Source organism: Psammomys obesus, unplaced genomic scaffold, assembly GCF_907164565.1.
Source record: "Psammomys obesus unplaced genomic scaffold, mPsaObe1.curated_primary_1811, whole genome shotgun sequence".
Taxonomy (NCBI): domain Eukaryota; kingdom Metazoa; phylum Chordata; class Mammalia; order Rodentia; family Muridae; genus Psammomys; species Psammomys obesus.
Genome location: NW_026596034.1, coordinates 2,173,169 through 2,192,541, shown reverse-complemented (window position 1 = coordinate 2,192,541; position 19,373 = coordinate 2,173,169). Strand labels below are relative to the sequence as shown.

The 19,373-nt window shown below is 49.6% G+C and overlaps 1 protein-coding gene across 2 annotated transcripts; it reads right to left on the bottom strand.

The window, feature by feature from the left end:
• Positions 1 to 1,167: 1,167 nt before the first annotated feature.
• Positions 1,168 to 18,604, bottom strand: Man2b1 (mannosidase alpha class 2B member 1). Of its 2 annotated transcripts, none has more exons than XM_055621073.1 (24): positions 18,408 to 18,604; positions 17,642 to 17,744; positions 17,375 to 17,548; positions 16,692 to 16,885; positions 15,650 to 15,782; positions 15,277 to 15,422; positions 13,528 to 13,644; positions 12,269 to 12,354; positions 12,068 to 12,188; positions 11,921 to 11,999; positions 11,207 to 11,316; positions 10,855 to 10,962; positions 10,529 to 10,645; positions 9,664 to 9,852; positions 7,184 to 7,281; positions 6,963 to 7,080; positions 3,516 to 3,634; positions 3,325 to 3,426; positions 3,141 to 3,228; positions 2,957 to 3,037; positions 2,279 to 2,506; positions 1,867 to 2,022; positions 1,676 to 1,778; positions 1,168 to 1,344 (listed from the first exon to the last, which is right to left on the bottom strand). In XM_055621073.1, exons 1-24 carry the CDS (start codon positions 18,564 to 18,566, stop codon positions 1,235 to 1,237), a joined length of 3,039 nt encoding a protein of 1,012 aa, XP_055477048.1. In that variant the 5' UTR covers positions 18,567 to 18,604; the 3' UTR covers positions 1,168 to 1,234. The 2 variants fall into 2 exon arrangements, with proteins under 2 accessions (XP_055477048.1, XP_055477049.1); XM_055621074.1 differs by having other exon boundaries at positions 12,269 to 12,351.
• Positions 18,605 to 19,373: the final 769 nt, after the last annotated feature.

The following is a 19,373-nucleotide window of genomic DNA, read 5'->3' as shown; positions in this document are numbered from 1 at the left end:
CCCCAGATCCAGGGACAGAGGTGGTCACTGTGTGAAGTACAGGACCTGTACTGAGAGATACTGCCTGGTCAGAGCCTCCATAGGCCAGTTACTGTGAATGGCTTAAGATGATCTCAGCTTCCAGGAGACCCTTGGGATTGTGTGGCATCTAACAATGACCTGCCATGTGGGAGACTATATTCAGCAAAGAAATTCTGTTGTTTTGTTTTTTTGAGACAAGTTTTCTCTGTGTAGCCCTGGTGTCCTAGAACTCACTTTAGACCAGGCTGGCCTCAAACTCAGATCCACCTGCCTCTGCCTGCTGAGTGCTGAGATTAAAGGCATGCAGCACCACCACCCAGCTCAGCAAGAGTCATGGTATCCCTGACCTTCTCCACCTTGACCATCATGATCAGTCTCCCTGTCGTGGAGAACCTAAAACTATTTCCAGTACTCATGAATTGCAAGAAGGAGGATCATTCCTAGGTGTGTAGTAAATCTAAGGCCAAACTGGGATTCAGGAAACCTGTCTCAAAACAACAACAGGGCCACATGAGATGGCTCAGTGGGTGAAGGTTCATACCTCCTTTCTGACAAGTTCCCTGCTGTTCACATGCTGGAGATAAATGACTCTTGCAAGTTGTCCTCTGGCCTCCACATGCACATATGTGTGATGCATGAGCAAAGACACAAACGTGCTATACATACACATAAATTGTTTTAATTCTGGAGAAGCATATTCATGGAGAGCCCCGTTAAATGAGAAGACTTAATTCCCTGGGCACCAGCCAGTCCCGGCCAGAGTCACATACCCTCCATGGACATTAGCCAATCCAAATTGGGGTCATGGAGCCACAGTAGAAATTCCCCTTTCTGGCTTTAAAAGGAGCCAGACCTCCAATCATGGTTGCTGCCATTTTGTGAAGGTGGTAACCCCAGCATGCTGGAATTCTCTGCAGAATAAACACTCTTTGTTTTTGCATACCATCTGAGTCTGGGGTCTTTCTTCAGTGATTCACAGACCCTAACTGAATGAACAGGGAGCTGGGGAGAGAACAGGAGGCTGGGGTGATCACTCCAGTGGGGAGGTAACCTCCAGGCAGGGCTGAGCTACAGTTTGCTGACCTCCCTAATCTCATAGTCATGTCTCCTCCTCAAAAATAATGCACAATTACTGGGTGACCAGGGTCTTAGTAGAGCTTTTTAATGATTCTTGTGAGTGGTTACAGCAAAAGAAGGCCTCCTCCTGGCACACCTAGCTGAGTTTCCGCCATTGAACCAAGGCCAGGAAGGTACGTATTTCCATAGGCTGCAGGGTGACTGAGGTAGGGTCCAACTTGGAGGCAGCAGGGTAGGAGATGGGACCTGGTGATTGGCAGAAGAGAACAGAGGCCTGAACACAACCACACACTCTCACCTCACAACGCTGCCCCAGGACCTCACACCCAGTACCTTTAAACCCCTTCCTTATATCCAAACACCAAACCCTCCCCGGCTCCTAATCACTGTTCTCAGATCCCCAAAGGTAACATACACCATCCACAATCCTCGAGACAAAAACCCATGCCCCACACTCCAGCTGCACTGCTGCTCTTCTGGACCACAGGGCGTTCTTAGCACCCTGTCCTCAAACTCTACCCCATTCTAGCCAGCATTCCTCACGCTCCACTCTCAGCTACCAGCCCCAGGTCTTCACCAGTATTCGTTATCCACTTGAGCCGGGAAGCCTTGGACAGGGGCTGGTTGGCTGCCAGTGTGGTCTCCTTCAGGTGTGTGATGGTGAAGGCCTGGAACAGGTTCTGCAGGGAACGGATGGATCCAGTTGATCCACCAAGCTCAGGTCTTGCCTGCCTCTATCCTGTCTTTCTCAGCTCAGCCCCTCCTCACCTTCAAGTTCAAGGTTACAGGGGCGCTCAGGTTTCGACCTGAGTCTTCTCTCACAGTGAACTGGTGCTCCAAGCGCAGCAGCAGCGTCTTTGGGCCCCAGCGGGCCAGCGTGAGCAGATGCACCTGCGGAGGGAGGTCCTGGCGGAGTCCGGAGAACTGCAGAAAAGAAGGGTTAAGTCCAGGGGACAGTCAGAGCCTGGCTGGCCGTCAGCGCTGACATGCAGGAAATGAAGCTTGACCCTGAATGGGAAGGGGCACTGAGCTGAGACTCAGGGCTGAAGCCTCTAGCTTACAACAGGGTGGAGCTCCTGAAGGGGAAATGCTTACACTGAGGAGGAACTCACTCCTGAAAAGAGGGGCTCAGTTGGCACCATTCCAGGTCTCCCTTTCTGCCAGCCTCGCTGTCCCTCACCTGAATTCTTGGTGCCGCCTGGGGGTGATGCAGACGGCCCCCGCCCTGAGCCAGCACCAACTGAGGGGCCAGGACTTCCTTCTCTGCCAGCAGCCGGTGCCTTGCAGCCGCTTCTCTAACAGAACTCAAAAGCACAAGGTGGCGCCCGCACACCCTCTGCCCGGTTCCTGACTCCATCAGGGGCTCCACTACTCCTCGATCATCATCCACCAACAGCCTCCGGTGCACCTGTGGGGAGCGGCCAGCAGAGAGTGAGCTTCTAGCAAGTGACCCAGCTTAGAAGTTGGCTACAGACTTGCAGGGATTCCAACAGAAACTGAAGAATAAACAACAGAGACAAAGGTCAGGGGTTGGCGGGGGACCCCAGCAAAGTGAGACCCAACTGACAAATGCCCAAGACAAAGAAAAGTAAGTGCCTCAGAAGAGCACTGCCACAGGACAAGCCAAGGCCGGAATAGGGACTGCATAAAAGGCAAAGTGGAACTTAGAAACGTAATTCCCAAACCAGGCATAGTGATGCAGGCCCTCCTTAATCCCAGCACGAGCAAGGGAGGAAAAGGGAAGAGCGTGGGACCAAGGCCACAGGCAGAGAACAGGTACCAACAACAGCCTGCCAGCTTGGCTAGGTCTGGGTGGGCCCCATGGGAGAACCCAGCTTGGATGGGGCTCCCCTCTCACCATGAGCTCCAATGAGCCATCCTTCAAACTGCTGCCCCCCTGGGAGCGGTCGGTCAGCACGGTCAGCTGCATGTGCCCATCCTACATGTAAGAGGATTGAGAAGGCAGGGCCTGACTGGGAGCCCACCCTGCCCCAGGTATCTGGGAGATGCCTGCTAGTCTGAGGCAGTAGCAGGGCAGGTACCGTGATGTAAATTCGAGTGTTGACAGGATAGTAATTTCCAGCCACTGGTTCAGTCTGATTTAATCTCCATGTGGGTCGATAATCACGCCTGGAAAGAATGTGATGTAATCACAATTGGGTCCTGCTTCCTCTTCATCCTCCCATACTCATGTCATCACAGACTTCCCATCATGCCCTTTCCCACCTCCTCCTCAGGATTTCCCTGCCATTGCTGTCAGTGTAGAATTGTCCCTTCGTTTTCATTGGGGTGTCAAAGCGGCTGATGACTTCCTTTCCCCAGTGATCTCTGTAGTCAATGGAAAAATTACCTTGTGAGTTCCTCCTAAACACCAGTCCATGTTTGCTCCCCATTACAGAAAGGCTTATGCTGCTTACTCTGCTGGGATTGGTCCCACTGTCCACTCCAATTCCAAATGACGCTGTCCTGGGTACAGGCGAACCACTTGGGAACACCAGGCTGAAAAATTCTGGTGCACCTCTTGCACCAAGGCTGTCTGTGGGTACACAGGATGGTTTGTGTCAGCCAGGATAAAAATGCCACATTGGCAACCAGGAGTAGTGGCACATGCCTTTCATGCTAGCTCTTGGGGAGGCAGAGGCAGGAGGATCTCTGTGAGTTCCAGGCCACCCTGGTCTACAGAGCAAGTCCAGGACAGCCAAGGCTATGCAGGGAAACCCTGTTTAAAAAAAATGTCAACTGACTATGAATCCTCCCCAAAATTTACACTAACACCCATCTCTCAAGACTATCTCAATGCGATGTTCTCACTACTCTTGGGTTTTGCTTTGCTTTGTGGAGCCCAAAGGACAACTTGCAGGAATTGGTTCTCCTTTCCACCATGTACACTTCAGGGATAGAACACAGGTGGCCAGACTTGATGGAGAGCACCTTTACCCACTGAGCCATTTCACCAGCTCCTCCGACCAACCTCACCCCCAACCTTTACTCCTTACCTTTGCTTCTGGAATCTAGAGCCTGGCCAGCCCTCATAATTATTTTTTATTTTATTTTGAGATCTCAAGCACATCAGGCTAACCTCAAACTCTGTAGGCAGTCAAAGCTGAAAAGCTAGATCCTGCAGCCTCTGCAGTGCTGGGATTGCAAGCTTGTGCTACCATGCCCAACAGGCCACACAGCCCTGGACTGGATCCATACATTCTTGCTATCCGCCATGCCCCGCCTTCCCTCCTTAGAACAGGATTCTAGTTCACATATCTAGCCTTCTCTGTGGCTATCAGGACTGTATGGCCAAAATCTGCCATGGAAAATGATCAAGGTAGTATGAACCATGTTCTTGACCATTTCCCTCTCATTGGCAATACAGATGCAAAGGCTGGAGCCTGGGTGTTTATCTTAGACCATGAGACAGGCTGAACATTAAAGAAGTTAGAGGGACAAGAACAAGACAGAAGAAATTTTGGCAAATGTGAGACTTCCACCTTTCCTGGATGTCCAGTGAAACATTCTGTTAAAAGAAAAAAAATCTTTTTCTAACTTTTATTCATGTTTTTGTGTGTTTTGGTTACTGTGGTGATGGTGGGTTTTGAGGGTTTTGGTTTTTAAGATGGGGGTCTCACTATATATCCGAAGCTGACTTCAGACTCAGAGATCTTCCTACCTGTCTCTCAGTGCTGAAACACCATGCATGACCCAGAAGAAAAGAATCTCATCTTGCTGTAAGCATGCCTAACTTGTATAACTCTTTTAAAATAGCCCAAACCATATTCTAAAATAGGTATGTAGTACTCACCTAGAGGGGAATCACATCAAATATGAGCCTCATAAGCCTGTTCTACTCCTTTCCTTTTCCTAGAAGGACACATCAGAAAATAACCAGGGGGACACCTGAGATTCTCAAGAAAATTAAGTGTGAATTATCAAATATCCACCGATTATTGGCAAAATGTTCTTGTGGACTGTGTACAGTTTATGCTTGTTCATTCAAATGTTGATTTCTCTACCATACTGTCTGGTTTCAATCTAGACATTGCACTGTCAGGTTTATTCTAAGTATCTCTTTTCTCAAGTTTATGTAAACATGCTACCATTTGTTCTCTGAAATGCTAATTAAAAGTCAACTAGCCAATGCTGAGAGATACAGAGGACAGGGTGGGACACCTAGGTTGAAGAGGGAAGGAGGATAGGAAGGAGGGAATGGATCCATGAGGAGAGGACTGGAAGACATCAGGAGAAATGAACCGGACCTAGGATATGATTAAAAAGCAAGCATAATGTGGGAAATCTCAATGGGAAGCTATACTAGCTTAGAGGTTTAGAATGGAGTAGTTATTGTGCAGAATTATGCTTAGGGCTAATTAAATAAATCCTACTCTCTTTGTGTGGCTATTCAGGTATATTGCTGGTTAGAGAATAACCACTGCTTTACTAAAATATAAGTCAAAATTAAATATTAGTAGTCATTTAACAACCCACATATAAATGTTCTGGTTGCTATCTCTATGTATATGCACACATAGAGAACCATGGAATTGGCCTGGCCTAGATGCGTTGAGAAGCATGTGTCATAAAGTTTTTTAGGGTAGAGTCCATGGATCCTGGGACACAATGTGCCTTCCCATTCCTGAGAGACCAATAACTCCCTCCAGCAGTGAAGTGTTCAGGCCTCTTTGTGTTTCTCCGTATGCTCCCTTAGTAGCCAAGGAAGCATAAAAGCTTGACAGGACAATTGGTCCTAGACACTAATCTTGAGTATCCTGTATAGCTTGAAAACTTCATTGTATCCTGACAACTAGAACTGTATTGATCCTGGCAACTGCCATTATATTCTGTTTCTGATTAAGGTATAAAAAGTGTGATTGTTCTCAATAAAATTGTCACCGCCTCAATGGTGCTGTGGCCCCTCCAACCTGGCCTGGTTGAATTCCTCTCAGCCATATCGGGTGACTTTGGCCCATAAGTAAGCCTGGGCACTTACAAATATGTCTGTGTGTGGGTGTGGGTGTGTGTGTGTGAGAGAGAGAGAGAGAGAGAGATTGAGAGCTCCACTACATAGCCTAGCCTTTAACTGAGATGCTCCTGCCCCAGTTATCCAAGTGCTGTTGCCATAGCTCCTCTCTTTTGTGGTGGTATGGACCTAAAACTCAGGCCTTAATGCATATTCAAGTGATCTAAACTACATTCCAAGATACAAACCCACTTTATAGACATTGGTGAACTCTTAAGCAATTAGATTTTACCACACCTTCCACATACAATTTCCAAAGATAGGAATGGATTTGAACATGTTGAGACAGACTTTTATATAAGTGACTCTCATCTATCAGCAGGAGGAGCCTGGGGTCTTACTCACATACATAAAGGAAAAGCCAAGCACCAGGCGGTGATAGTACACAGCTTTAATCCCAGCACTTGGGAGGCAGAGGCAGGCGATTCTCTGTGAGATCCCGGTCTACAGAGTGAGTTCCAGGAAGGCCAAGGCTACACAGAGAAACCCTGTCTCAAAAAACAAAAACAACAATAAAAAGAAAATGAAAATCCAGGCATGGTATTACACTCTTGTAACCCTAGCACTCCAGAGGCAAGATCAAGACTTTTGAGGCTCGCTGAGCTACATAGTAAAACCCTGTCTTGGAGACCAGAGAGGTTCAGTGGGTAAAGGTGCTTGCTGCCAAGGCTGATGACCCACACTCTATACTAGGACCCCACGTGGTACATTCCCTCCGTGAACCTCCACACATGTGCACACAAAAACACACACAGACGCAAATAAATAACACAGTATTTAGAATTATAATAAAACAGCTCCCAACCACACCCTACCTCTGACCCACCAAACCCACTCACGGTTCCTGGTCACAGACCTTCACCAGACGGATCTCGGCCCAACGGCTTACTGGCAGTGGTTTAAGCTGCCAGGGTCTAAATATGTAGGCACCAGAGGCCTGAGAACTCTGCTCATCACCAGTGCTGGCATTGTACCTAGAACCAGAGCAAATGAGCGTCAGGAAGGGGACCTCAGCTCCATGCACCCCAGCCCCAGCCCTGTGAACCCTGCCCTGTGGACACAGCAGCCCTTCCTCACCAAAAGAAGCCTTGCCTCACAGGGAGCGAGAGCTTCTCTTCCATGTTTTCAATATTCTTTAATAACCCTGTGCCAGAGTCAAATGTGGCCCGTATGTACTGCATGGGGAAAGAAAGCACAGAAAAAGAAGCGTCTCCTCCAGCCATCCCTCATCTCACTCAGCTGTACCTGATCCCGTAAGCAAACACTACTGTAACAGCTACTTCCACCAGCTTTAGCCTCTACCTGGCCACTTCTCTACACACCGAGAACCCCTAGGTCTAACCTGGCCCTTTGCAGAAACCCCCACTTCTATACTTATCCAGTCTGTTCACCCCACAGCACCAGAGGCCAACTATGGCATCGGAAATTGATCCCCGTCCTCATTTGCTCCAGAGCTTGACCAATATATCGTCTGACTCATAAGCCAAATGCCAGAACCCATAAGGTTTAGTGGCCCACAGAAATTTTTTCATGTTGCAACAGCAAATCCCAGATCAGTTGTCAGAGTGCTTGCTTAGCATGGTGAAGCCCTGGGACTGAGCCTCAGCACCCTGCAATCTGGCACAGTGGCACTCAAGATGAAGAGGGAAGAAGATCAGAAGTTCAATGTCATTTTGAACTTCTCAAGTTCAAGGCAAGGCTTAGCTTTCTGAGACTTTGTCAATACCCCCTCCAAAAAAAACAATTTTTATTTCTTTTAGTATCTGAAGAAACACTGGATAGTAACAATGAACATATCATAATGAGACTTGCATGGACTTACTGATCTTTATAGAAATATCATATGACTTTTGTTTTATTGTATGTCTGCAAGTGTGCGTGTGTGCGTGTATGCGTGTGTGCGTGTGTGTGTGTGTGTGTGTGTGTGTGTGTGTGTGTGTGTGTGTGTTCTTGTACAAGCATGTGGAAGCCAGAGACTAAGGCTGGCTGGGTGTCAATGGCTCTCTACCGTACTGCTTATTTTTTGTTTCTTATTTTTTGAGCCAGGTTTAGACTATGTGGCTCTGGCTAGACCGAACTCACTATTTAGACCAGGCTGTTCACCTTGTTTGAGACAGAGTTTTTAGTGAACTTTGAGCACACCAACTCAACGACACTGGCTGGCCAGCAAGCCCCACCAACTCTAGCTCTGCCATCCAAGTATCAGGCTACAGACAAATGGCGCTGAGGTCCCCATCATCCTCGAACACTTTTTGGTATATTTTATGAAGGAGCCAACAAAGCAAATACGCAAAGTCTCAAGATAGTCTGCTTTTCTTTTGTTCACTTACCTGGGTTTGAGAGTTTTCTTAATTTCTTGTTTGTTTTGTTTTGTTTTGTTTTGTTTTGTTTTGTTTTGTTTTGTTTTGTTTCTTTAACAGGGTTTCTCTGTGAAGCCCTGGCTGTCCTGAAATGCAATACGTAGACCAGGCTGGTCTTTCCCTCAAAGAAAGCCAATTGCCTCTGCCTCTTGAATCCTAGGATTAATGGTGTATACTGCTACACCCAGTCAGGATTTTCTCTTTAGAAGATGAACTTTTACTATTTTTAGATTTTGAGGGAGGGTGAAATAGCGTGAACACTGCAGGTGCCTGAAAGGCCAGAGGCATTGTGTCCCTGAACCTAAAGTTACAGGCAGCTGGTTGCGAGCTGCCGGACCTAGGAACTGGGATCCACACATGGGTTCTCTGCAAGAGCGATGCATGCTCTTAATCTGCTGAGCCATCTCACCAGCTGTGCTACCTAGTTTTTATGTCTACTCAACACAAAGCCAGAGTCATCTGAGAGGAGGGAACCTCAGCTGAACCTTATAGAACTGCCTCTATAAGATAGGAAGGCTACAGGCAAGCCTGCAGAACATTTTCTGAATTAGTGATTGATGGCACCAGGACCAGTCCATTGTACGTGGTGCCATCCCTGGGCTGGTGGCCCTGGATGCTACAACAAAGCAGGCTGAGCAAGCCACAAAGAGCAAGCCAACAAGGAGCACTCCGCCAGGGCCTCTGCATCAGCTCCTGCCTCCAGGTTCCTGCCCTGCTTGAGTTCCTGTCCTGACTTCCCTCAGTAATGGACTGTTACCTGGAAGTGTAAGTAAAAATAAACCCTTTCTTCCCCAACTTGTTTTGGTCACAGTATTTCATCACAGCAGTAAAAGCCCTAACTAAGACACCAGCTCTTGATTTATGCGTTTTTGAGGGGCTGAGATAGAACACAGGGCTCCGCAGATGCTAGGCAAGTGCTCTGTAACTGTCACATAATCCCAGCTTCAACGGTCTCCTCACCACAGAAGCCTTCCCTGACCACCCAACACCTGCCTGCCATGGGCTCTAACATATCTGTGTCAATCTCTAGCCGACGGAGATTTCGGCAACTGCTCGAGAAAGGAACCTGGGCCTCAAAGGTCACCCTCCTCAACCAGTAAACCAAGGACCCAGAACCTACTGACTCAGAATCCAAGTAGTTTATAACACTTTAAATTTATCACAGGGGCAAGAAAGGGGATCCAAGTAGAGTCTCACCTCATTTTCAATGGATAAGGCATGGGACCTGGCTTTCCTGGGCCTGGCCTGCAGGCTGCGCTCCTGGTAAAACTTATGGCCAGTAATTTTGGTCACAGAGTAGATGCTGAAGCCCAGGGCAGGCACTGAGGCTGAAAACAGCAGCTCCCACTGGTACTTCTCACTATAAGAGCTGGGAAGCATCAGCACCTTGAGTAAAAGAAGATGCCCATCAGCAGCCAAGACACTTAGAAAACCAGGCATGAGTCAAGCATCAACCTCAGAGGGCGTGGACTAGATGGAAGAAAACCTAAGTGTGATGGGGAGAGGGCAGAGAGCATTTGCCCAGCACATCCTACACCTCACTTAAGAAAAAAGACACAGGGGAAGGAGAGGGAGAGGAGGAAAAAGGAGAGAAGGAAGGGGGAGGTGAAGTTATATACAGAGACTAGGAGTCTGGGAGAAAAAAAGCAGGGAAGGACATGGGTGCGAGACTCATGAAAAGGAGGCCTCCTGGGGATAAGGGGCTATGCATAAACAGAAAATTTGCTGGGGAAACTGAGTGACCCCAACCTGCAATCTTAACGCTCAGTGGGTTAAGGCAGGAAGATCACAAATTGGAGGCTAACCTGGGCTGCACAGTGAAAGCCTATCTAAAGGAAGGAGGAGGAAGGGTTGAGGAGGAAAGGAGGGAGGAAGGAAGGAAGGAAGGGGGATTCCAGTAGGGACACTGAGAAGGTCGTCTCTTGTGGGAGGGTATGTTTCTCAGGAGGCTGCTATTCAGGAACAGGTGGGAGACACCCAGAGGTGTCCCAGGAAGACACTCAAGGAGAGCAACACAAGCTGCGGGGGCACGTGGGGGGGGGGTTTCACTGTACAAGCTCACATTGCTGGGCACAGTCTTGCCATTAGGGTTCTTCACAGTGAAGAGGCCTTCACGGACAGGCAGCCGAACCATCTGATGCACCTTCCGCCCCAAGGGGTTGTAAACAGTTACGAGGAACTACGGCAGAAGGGCATAGTCACAGCAGACCTCCACACCCACCATCCAGCAGGGCATCTTCCCACACAGCCCTGGCCTTCCAGCCTCGCCCCTGTGGTGGACTATCCTGTCCCAGCTCCCTGCACCCAGAACGGCCCTCTAAAAATAAATCACACAACCGCTCTTTGCCTTCTGGGGTCTTGCCCCACCTGCTTCCAGCCCCGACTCACGTGCTCTGAGTTCTGGCTGACTGGGCAGATGCTGACGTTGAGCTCACGGCAGAATGAGAAGTCCTGTTTGTAATCGCTGAGATGCGCCAGAGCGTTGCTCACCAGAACCTGGTGAAGATCACCAAAAGACCTGCACCAAGATCTGCACCCCTGGAAGGCTGGCTGTGCCCCTAACAAGGGCCCACCTCTCCTATCTATACTCTGCCCCATTTCCTGTAGGCTCCACCGCTTCTTTCCCAAGAAGACCCTCCTGGCTCTCCACTCCTCCTCCCTGCTCCTGCAAGTGCCTTGAGGCCACCCATCACCCCAGACCACGCCCCTTCCCGGTTTCTTCAGGGCCTGGCCCTCACACCTCACAGGGGCCCCAGGCTGCTGCCAGCTGACGTGCATAATCATCTGCAACCTTCTGCCGTGAAGTGCCAGTGACAGCGTCGTGGTGCTGGAGCACCGCCATTGCCTCTTCTGCCAACACAACACCAGTCAGAGGCTGACTCCCACACAACCCTGGGCCCCCGCCAAACACACACACACACACACACACACACACACACACACACACACACACACACACAAAGGGTCTGGTGCAGGCCAACAGGGTTCTTAGGAGAGTTAAGAATGGCTCTGGAAGGCTGGAGTGGTGGCCCAGCAGCTGAGAGCACTGGCTGACCTTTCAAGGACCAGGGTTCTGACTCCCGACATACCATGGTGGCTCGCAGGCATCTGTAACTTCAGTTCTAGGGGATCCTGACACCCTCTGCTGGCATCCAAAGGCGCCAGATATGCACACACTACACTACTCTACATGCAGGCAAATACCCATGCACAGAAACATACATACAAAAATACATAACACAAATACAACAAGAAAGGAAGCGAGAAAGAAGCTCAAGGTTTAGGATGTAGTTCATTGCTCACTGGCACAGTGCTGTCTAGCATTCAAGAGGTCTAGGGTTCGATCCCTGTCACCACCAAAAGTCAAGTGTGCCCTGGGGATGGTTTTGGTCTCCAGGGTCAATCATGCGCTCTCCTGCCCCACTCCATCCCATGGGTGACAGGTGACACTTACTAAGGGGTGCGCTGTCTCCTGGGCCATAGGGGCCCACGTTGGCTGGGGGACCTGCCAGTGCTTCCAGCTGGTTGCACACCTGAGGAGAAAGAGAGATTTTGCAAAGAGGCTCCTCTGGGCCTCCGGGATCCCCATAAGCTCACTCACCTGCAGGAAGTTGTAGCTGAGGCGCTCATAGCGCTTGAGGGCAGGCCTGCTGGAAAAGTAGCCAGTCCAGAACATGTGGGGGCCGTCCGCATAAGGAAAGAAGTCGTCCTCCTTCACCGACCTGCACGGGGACATTGAGAGCAGTCACAGCCCACGGAGCATGCCAACCCACCCCAACTCCCCAGTCTCCTCCACAGATACCAGGTGAGATTGGCCTTGTGCAGCTCCTGGAGGTAACACGAAGGGGTGGAGTAGAGAACGTGGATCCGGCTCCCATTTTCCTGCTGCTGGGGCAAAGGGAGTGTGAGCCTTGAGATCTGCACCTTCCCGCGGCCCGCATGCATCCAACTTTCTGAGTTCTCTAGTTTCTCGTTGTTCTCGTTTTCAAGAGTTGTTTGTTTGTAAGATTTACTTGTTTATACCTGACATGTACATGGTACACAGATACATATGAAGACAAAATACACATAAAATAACTGAATAAATAATTTTTTAAGACGAAAAACACGAGGAGGCAGGAAGAAAAGAAAGTAGAAGAGAAGGGGGAAGGAGACAGGAAGAGGAGAAAGAACAAACTAGGAACAGAAAAGCAGAAATAAGAATGAGGATGGTTCTGGTGCTGTGCACCTTTGATCCCAGCACTTGGGAGGTAGAGGCAGGACAATCGGGAGTTCAGGATCATCCTCAGCTATACATTGAGCTTGCGGCCAATCTAACCTACAGGAAAGTTTGTCTCAAAACCCTGAAGTGACTATGGTAAGAATACTTGCTACACATGTATGATGACCTGGGTTCAATCTGCAGAACCCACATGAAAACCTAGGGATAGCCACCTATGAATCTGAATGCCAGCACTCAGTGGGCCCAGAGAGGAGGACAGTGCAGCTCTGCTGGCTGCCAGACTAGCTCTAGGTTCAAGTCTCGGGAATGAGACAGACCAATAAAGCAGGACATGAAACATCGTCCTCCACGGACAAGCGAGGCCATGTGCCCCTGCCTGCACACCCACACCCACAATTCTAGAAAACAAAACTGTGCCGGGATGGTGGCACACACCTTTAGTCCTGGCACTCAGGAGGCATTAGCACGCAGATCAGGCCAGCCTGGTCTACAGAGAGACTTCCAGGATAGCCAGGGCTACACAGGAAACCTGGTCTCAAAAACGAAAACGAAATAGAGAAAAAGAAGGGTGGGCGAACTAAAACTAACTTCCCTATTTGGGTTTGTGTGTATGTTTTTGTTTTTGAGACAGGTCTTGTGTGTGTGTGTCTGTGTGTCTGTGTGTATACATGCGCACATCCTTCTGTCTTCCCGGGCTGGCCTTCAACTCTAAGCAATCCTTGGTGTCCCTAGTACTCGGTGCACCACTACGCTTGACTCTTCCATTTGCTACTTGACCATCTCAGGCGATGATGACAGTGCTAGAGAGCTGAGAAACACACACAGGGAGGCACACTGACCTGCTTGTTGACCAGCCGGATGAGGCTGTCCATGTTTTTGAACCACATGTTGGCATTCTCGTACTGGAAGTCTGACCCCATGGTCATCACAGTGTGGTTGGTTCGGTAATTGTGTTTCTGTAGATGAAAAGGCAATCCTCAGGCAGGGTGTCCTGGACCGGCCCCGTGCCCAAGTGTGCAAAACTACATGTGGGGACCGTGGATATGGTTCAGTCTGAGAATACTAACCACGCATGCTCGAGACCACAGGTTAGATGCCCAGTACAGAAACCGAAAACCAAACCAAAAACAAACAAACACAACAAAACACACGAGGACTCTGGCACAAAGGAGCAGAGGGAAAGAGAAAAGCATGCAGTGCAGGGCTGGGGCTGGAGCTCCGCCAGCACTTGCTTGACCAGCATGCACCAAGTCCTAGCCTGACCCAGACATGGTGTGCATCTGTCTGTTCTCAGCACTCAGAAAACGGAGGCAGGAGGAGCAGACGTTCAAACCCAGCATCACCTACATAGCAGCTTTGAGGCCAGCTGGGGCTACATAAGACCTTGTCTGAAAACAACAAAAACAGCCAGTAGTGGCTGAGGTACTCTAGGGTCCAGTACCCAGATGAGGTTACAAGGCACTGAGCCACACTCTCTCCTCCTGCTCCTTCTCAATGTTTATTTACTATGGGAGGGACCTATGGTATGGAATGCATGCTAGAGCACCAGCTTGGAGGTTGGAGAACAACTGACAGGATTCGCTGCTCTCCTCCACCGAGTAGGCTCTGGAAATTAAATTCAAGTTGTCAAGCATGGCGGCAAGCTCCTTTATCCGCTGAGCCACCTCACTGGCCACCTCTTTGGTTTGTTTATTTGTTTTGTTTTCAGACAGGCTCTCACTATGTAGTCCTAGGCTGGCTTCGAGCTCTCAGAGCTCTGACTGCCTTCCCCACACAACCCCGAGGTACTGGTATTAAAGTGTGCACCACTACAGCTGACCCCACATCTCTGTTATTTTTTTAATGCTTATCTCTCTCTTTCAGTGTGTGTGTGTGTGTGTGTGTGTGTGTGTGTGTGTGTGTGTGTACACAAATATTTGTGAGGGATGCATCTCTCTCTCTCTCTCTCTCTCTCAGTGTATGAGTGTGTGTGTGTGTACAAATATTTGTGAGGGATGCATCTCTCTCTCTCTCTCTCTCTCTCTGTGTGTTCAAATATTTGTGAGGGATGCAGCTCTGTGTGTGTGTGTGTGTATGTGTGTACACAAATATTTGTGAGGGATGCATCTCTTTCTCTCTCTCTCTCTCTCTCTGTGTGTGTGTGTGGGTGTGTGTACAAATATGTGTGAGGGATGCCTGTGCATATACACACATGCACAGTCAGAAGAGAGCTTCCTCCTACTCTCCTCTGCCTCTTTGCTTGAGGCAGAATCTCTCCCTGAACCTGGGACTGGCATTTTCTTTGCTAGGCCAAATAGAAGCCCCAGTGGTCCTCCTGTCTCTACAGCCCTGGGCACTAGGGCTCCAGATAACTCTCATACAGGAGTATGCGGTTACATACTTATTGTGTGGTGCTGTGATCCGAACTCAGGTCCTCATACTTGAGTAGCAAGTGCTCTTAAGTGCTGAGCTGTCTCTTCAGCCCCTCATGTATCCTTCTAACAAGGAAAAATCCCAAAGAGAAGTCCCCTGGAGGCATTCCCCTGGGAGAAGGGAAAGGTTGGGTGCCTGCCTGCGCAGTATGGACATGGTCTGGATATCTATGTTACCTGGGAAGAGGCCAGCTCCAGGAAGTAAGTGACCAAGTTATCAGCATTGAACTCAGGACTATTTGGATCCTCCACTACGGGAGGGTCTGCACATAGCACATCCCAGCATAGGTCCTTAGGAGGGTTGTAATTGTTGGGGAGCACACCTGTGGACCAAACCAGACTCAGTAAGCTAGACCTGCTCTGGGATCAGAGCCTGCCATGCCTCACCCAGGATAAACTTCCAAAATCAAAAGCGTTGGTACAAACACACACACAAACACAGAGCCCCACTCAAAAATCATTAAAAATTCTAAGATAATCAGAGCATATGACAAAATCACACCGGGACCCTTCTGAGCTTGAGGTCTTCCTTACTCTCCCACCCACTTACCAGTAAAGAGGTCAGCAGCAGGGGGCTGTAAGCTGGCACTGGCCCTCCACACCTCCTCCATCCTCAGCTTTTGCCCTCGAGCAAGTTTATCTTGATAGTCAATGCGCCCAAGGAAGAAGCCATCAAAACCCATCTGGGAGTGCAGAAGAGATGGAATAAAGGAGTGCAGGGCCTTCTTGCTCGTTGGGAAAAACAGCACAGAGAAAGTATGCACAACTAAAACTAGGATTTTCAGGGATGGAAAGATGGCTCAGTGGTTAAGATCATTACCTGCTCTTCCAGAGGACCAGAACTCAATACCTAGCATCCTCATGGTGGCTCACACCCTCCATTACTCCAGTTCTAGGAGATCCCACAATCCTCTGTGGGCACTCCACACGGTGCACAGACATACATGCAGTCAGAACACCCAGCGTTAACAAATAGAAGAAACAAAGAAGAAATAAAGCTAGAGTTTTTGAGACAGGGTCTCAGAGTTCACACAATGCTCACCCCAGGCTCACAGTCCTCCTGAACCATTCTCCCAAGTGCTGGCACTACAGGCATGAGACACAAAGCCTAGAAGTTTATCTCCCAGCAAAAGGAGCGTCAGGAACAAAGAGGCAGCTCTAAAGCCAAAACCCACTTTCACCTCCCTAGTTATGTCAAAGCCAAGAGGAGGCTTTCCCATTCTGTACATCTCAGGTGAGATAGGTCAGCACAGACAAGGGGCTGGTTTTAAAACAAGGCATCTCCACCAGTCACTGGTTTAGAGAGCAGTCTCAATCCTCACAGGCTGGTAGAGTCCAAATTCTAATAAGGGCAAATCAAGGGAAGGGACCAAACCAGCAGGACAGAGACAAAGCAGTTTAAACCTGTGCTACCCTAGGACATGGACCAGGGCTGAAGTTGACTCGCAGGAGCCAAATTCAGCTGAGAGGTGGGGTCTCAACAAGCCAGGGTCTAGTCGCAGAGATCACTAAAGAAGGGCAGGGTTTGAGCAGCTAAGGAAGAACTAGAGTAAGTTCAGGGCAAGTCCAAAAGAGAATAGGATGGCTGGCACCTGGGCAAACAGCGAGGCCTGTTCTCGAGAGTGGCCGAAAGGGTCAATATGCCAGGCCACACGGGGACGCCCATGGCTACCGAATGTGTCTTGCAGGAAGCGTAGCCCAAGTGTCATCTGGTCCACAATAGCACCATAGTGGGTGGCTGCCTCATCATTCATCACCCAGCCACCATTGACAAACTCCAGGCGCCCTGTTCAAGAAAGGCAAGGGAGAAGAGTAGCTGTTTGGAGTGGGGCCATTGTGGGCAAAGCTAAGAAAACAGACCACACTGCACACAGAAGCCTGGGCAGAAGGGGAGTTTCTGAGCCGTGTGCTTAGATCTGCATGGCTGGCTTCCCTCTGGAGCCCCTGGAGGGGGGGCCTTGTGAGACACGGTTCTCCACACGAAGAGAGATTCTAAGCAGCAGAACTATGGGTACAGTGTGTGCACACTATGATATGATAAAAATCTCAGGGGTGCCTGGTTGCCCACGCCTTTTGTTCCAGCACTAGGGAAGCAGGGAGGCAGGAGGATCTATACAAGTTCCAGGCCAGCCAGGGTTATGTAATAAGACACTGTCCAATAGATAATCACAAACAAATAAATAAGCACATAAATGCCTAAACTATCTCAGACATAGGTCTGTGCAAGTACACACTGGGCTGGGCTTCCTCCTTTCACTTCTTGGGGCAGGCTCACCCTGGCGCACCAGCTCCTGTACGGTGTCCTGTGTTGCACTGGTCTGCTCCTTCCACCAACGAGAAAAGAAGGCCATCTCCACATAGATGAAGCGACGGGTGGGGTCCGCCAGCAGAGCGGAGATTACCGAGTCTAGGATGTACTGAACAGACGCATGTTGAATGTCATTCTTGACTGTGGACATGAAGGTCAGACAGTGAGGGGCCACTGGAAGGTAGGTCTTGACACTTGTCCCTGAGAAAATTAGAGGCCCACCTCTCTACTCACCGCCGTAATAGTACTGGTCCACTGTCTTCAGCCAGCCTACGTCATCATGGGTGTGAGGTAACAGGTGCACATTGAGCATGCCTGGCTTCACTGTGGGACACGTCTGCACAGAGACCCCCAAAACATACGCATTTCCTGTCAGTAACCTAGAGTTTGAGAGGCAGGTGGGTGGGGGCTCTGAGGTAGAACCCTTGCCTGGCGTGTTCAAGACCATAGGTAGGACCTCCACCCTCACTAAGCAGGCAGACAGGTGGTACAAACACAAGTTTTGACTCTGGAGTGACATAGAGAGGTCAAAAAGCTACCATCTGTGCTCACAGAACCAGTTGCTACTTTGTGCAAGCCCCATAGCACAGATCTCATACTTTAGGTCGGTCAGCAGGCAGCCACCCTGGGAGGAGGAGCCATATTAGCCTAGTTGTCAGGCTAGGACAGGAGGCATGGTGTAGAGGCGACTTGCACATGGAAGGGGCCAGGAAGCTGAAAGACCACTTAAGTAGAACCATGGCAAGCACAACCTGTGCAAAGCTTAGGGTCCTGTTCGCAAGTGGCTGCTCATACTTCTCCCAACAATCACCGTTAAGTGCATGCAAAGTCCAAGCCGGCCAAGAGGAGTCACGGGGCGGTGGACACAATCACATTCAACCCTGTTCTCAGGTTCGCGCTAGACATTTTCAGAGACCCAGTGCACGCAGCAGTCAGTGCCGCCCACCCCTCTAGTTCAACTCTAGGCCAAATAAATTTTCTCCCGTGAGCCCCAGCTCACCTCGTAGTCCGCGGCCCGAGCGCCAGGAACGGCCAGAAATAAGCAAAACAGAGAGGAAACAGGCAGGACAGGCGAATATAGGATGCAGGAGCTCATCCAGAGCCACCTAGAGCTCCAGCCACCAGCACGGACACCAGAGGCCAGCGACGAGGAGCCCATGGTTCCGGCGACACTGCTTCCACCGCTTCCCTAGCCTAGCTAAATCCCCACGAAAGCTCCGCCCCCAGAACCCAAACCAGCCAATCGGTGCGGAAGGGGGCAGGGCCTGAGCCATGTAAGACCTGTGGCTGTAGAGTTTATTATTGAGGATTTAGGAGCACAGGGAAGCGTTGGATCTGTTCCCATTCCACCCAGGACTCTTTTTGGCAGAATACTTTAGCTCTAGGGTTTTGATATGCCTTTTTGTGAGTGTGAGCAAAGGATACAGCTTTTCCTACGGAATGGAAAGTGTAGATGGCATTCTAGGTATTAGTCTCTGTAGGGCGGGGATCCTGAAGGGACCTAGCAAAGGTAGAAGCTGAGGTCGAAAACGGTTCTGGTTTGCCTGTGGGATTGGGTCTTTAAACAAACTGCCACTGGAATGTCAGGGATGAGGCACCCAGGCAGGTCTGGACAGAGGCTGACCCTCCTGTGAACTGGGAGGGCCTTATAAGGAAGAGAGAACACCGAGTCTTTCCTACCTTTCCCAGCTCTAAACGGTCTATTCATTACTCTGTTGCTCTAATAAGAAAACCCAGGGCCAGAGTTTGTGTGTTGGTATACAGCTGTAACCTCAGCATGCTGGAGAGTGGGGCAGGAATATTGCCATCCTGGACTGTGTGATTACCAGGCCTTCCAGGGCTATATAGCAATACAAAAATCATAAAACCTAGAAATATGGCTCTGTAGTAGTGTACCAGTGTAGCATGTATTTTATATAGCCCTGGATTTTATACCCAGAACTCCAAAAATAAAAAGTGGGTAAGT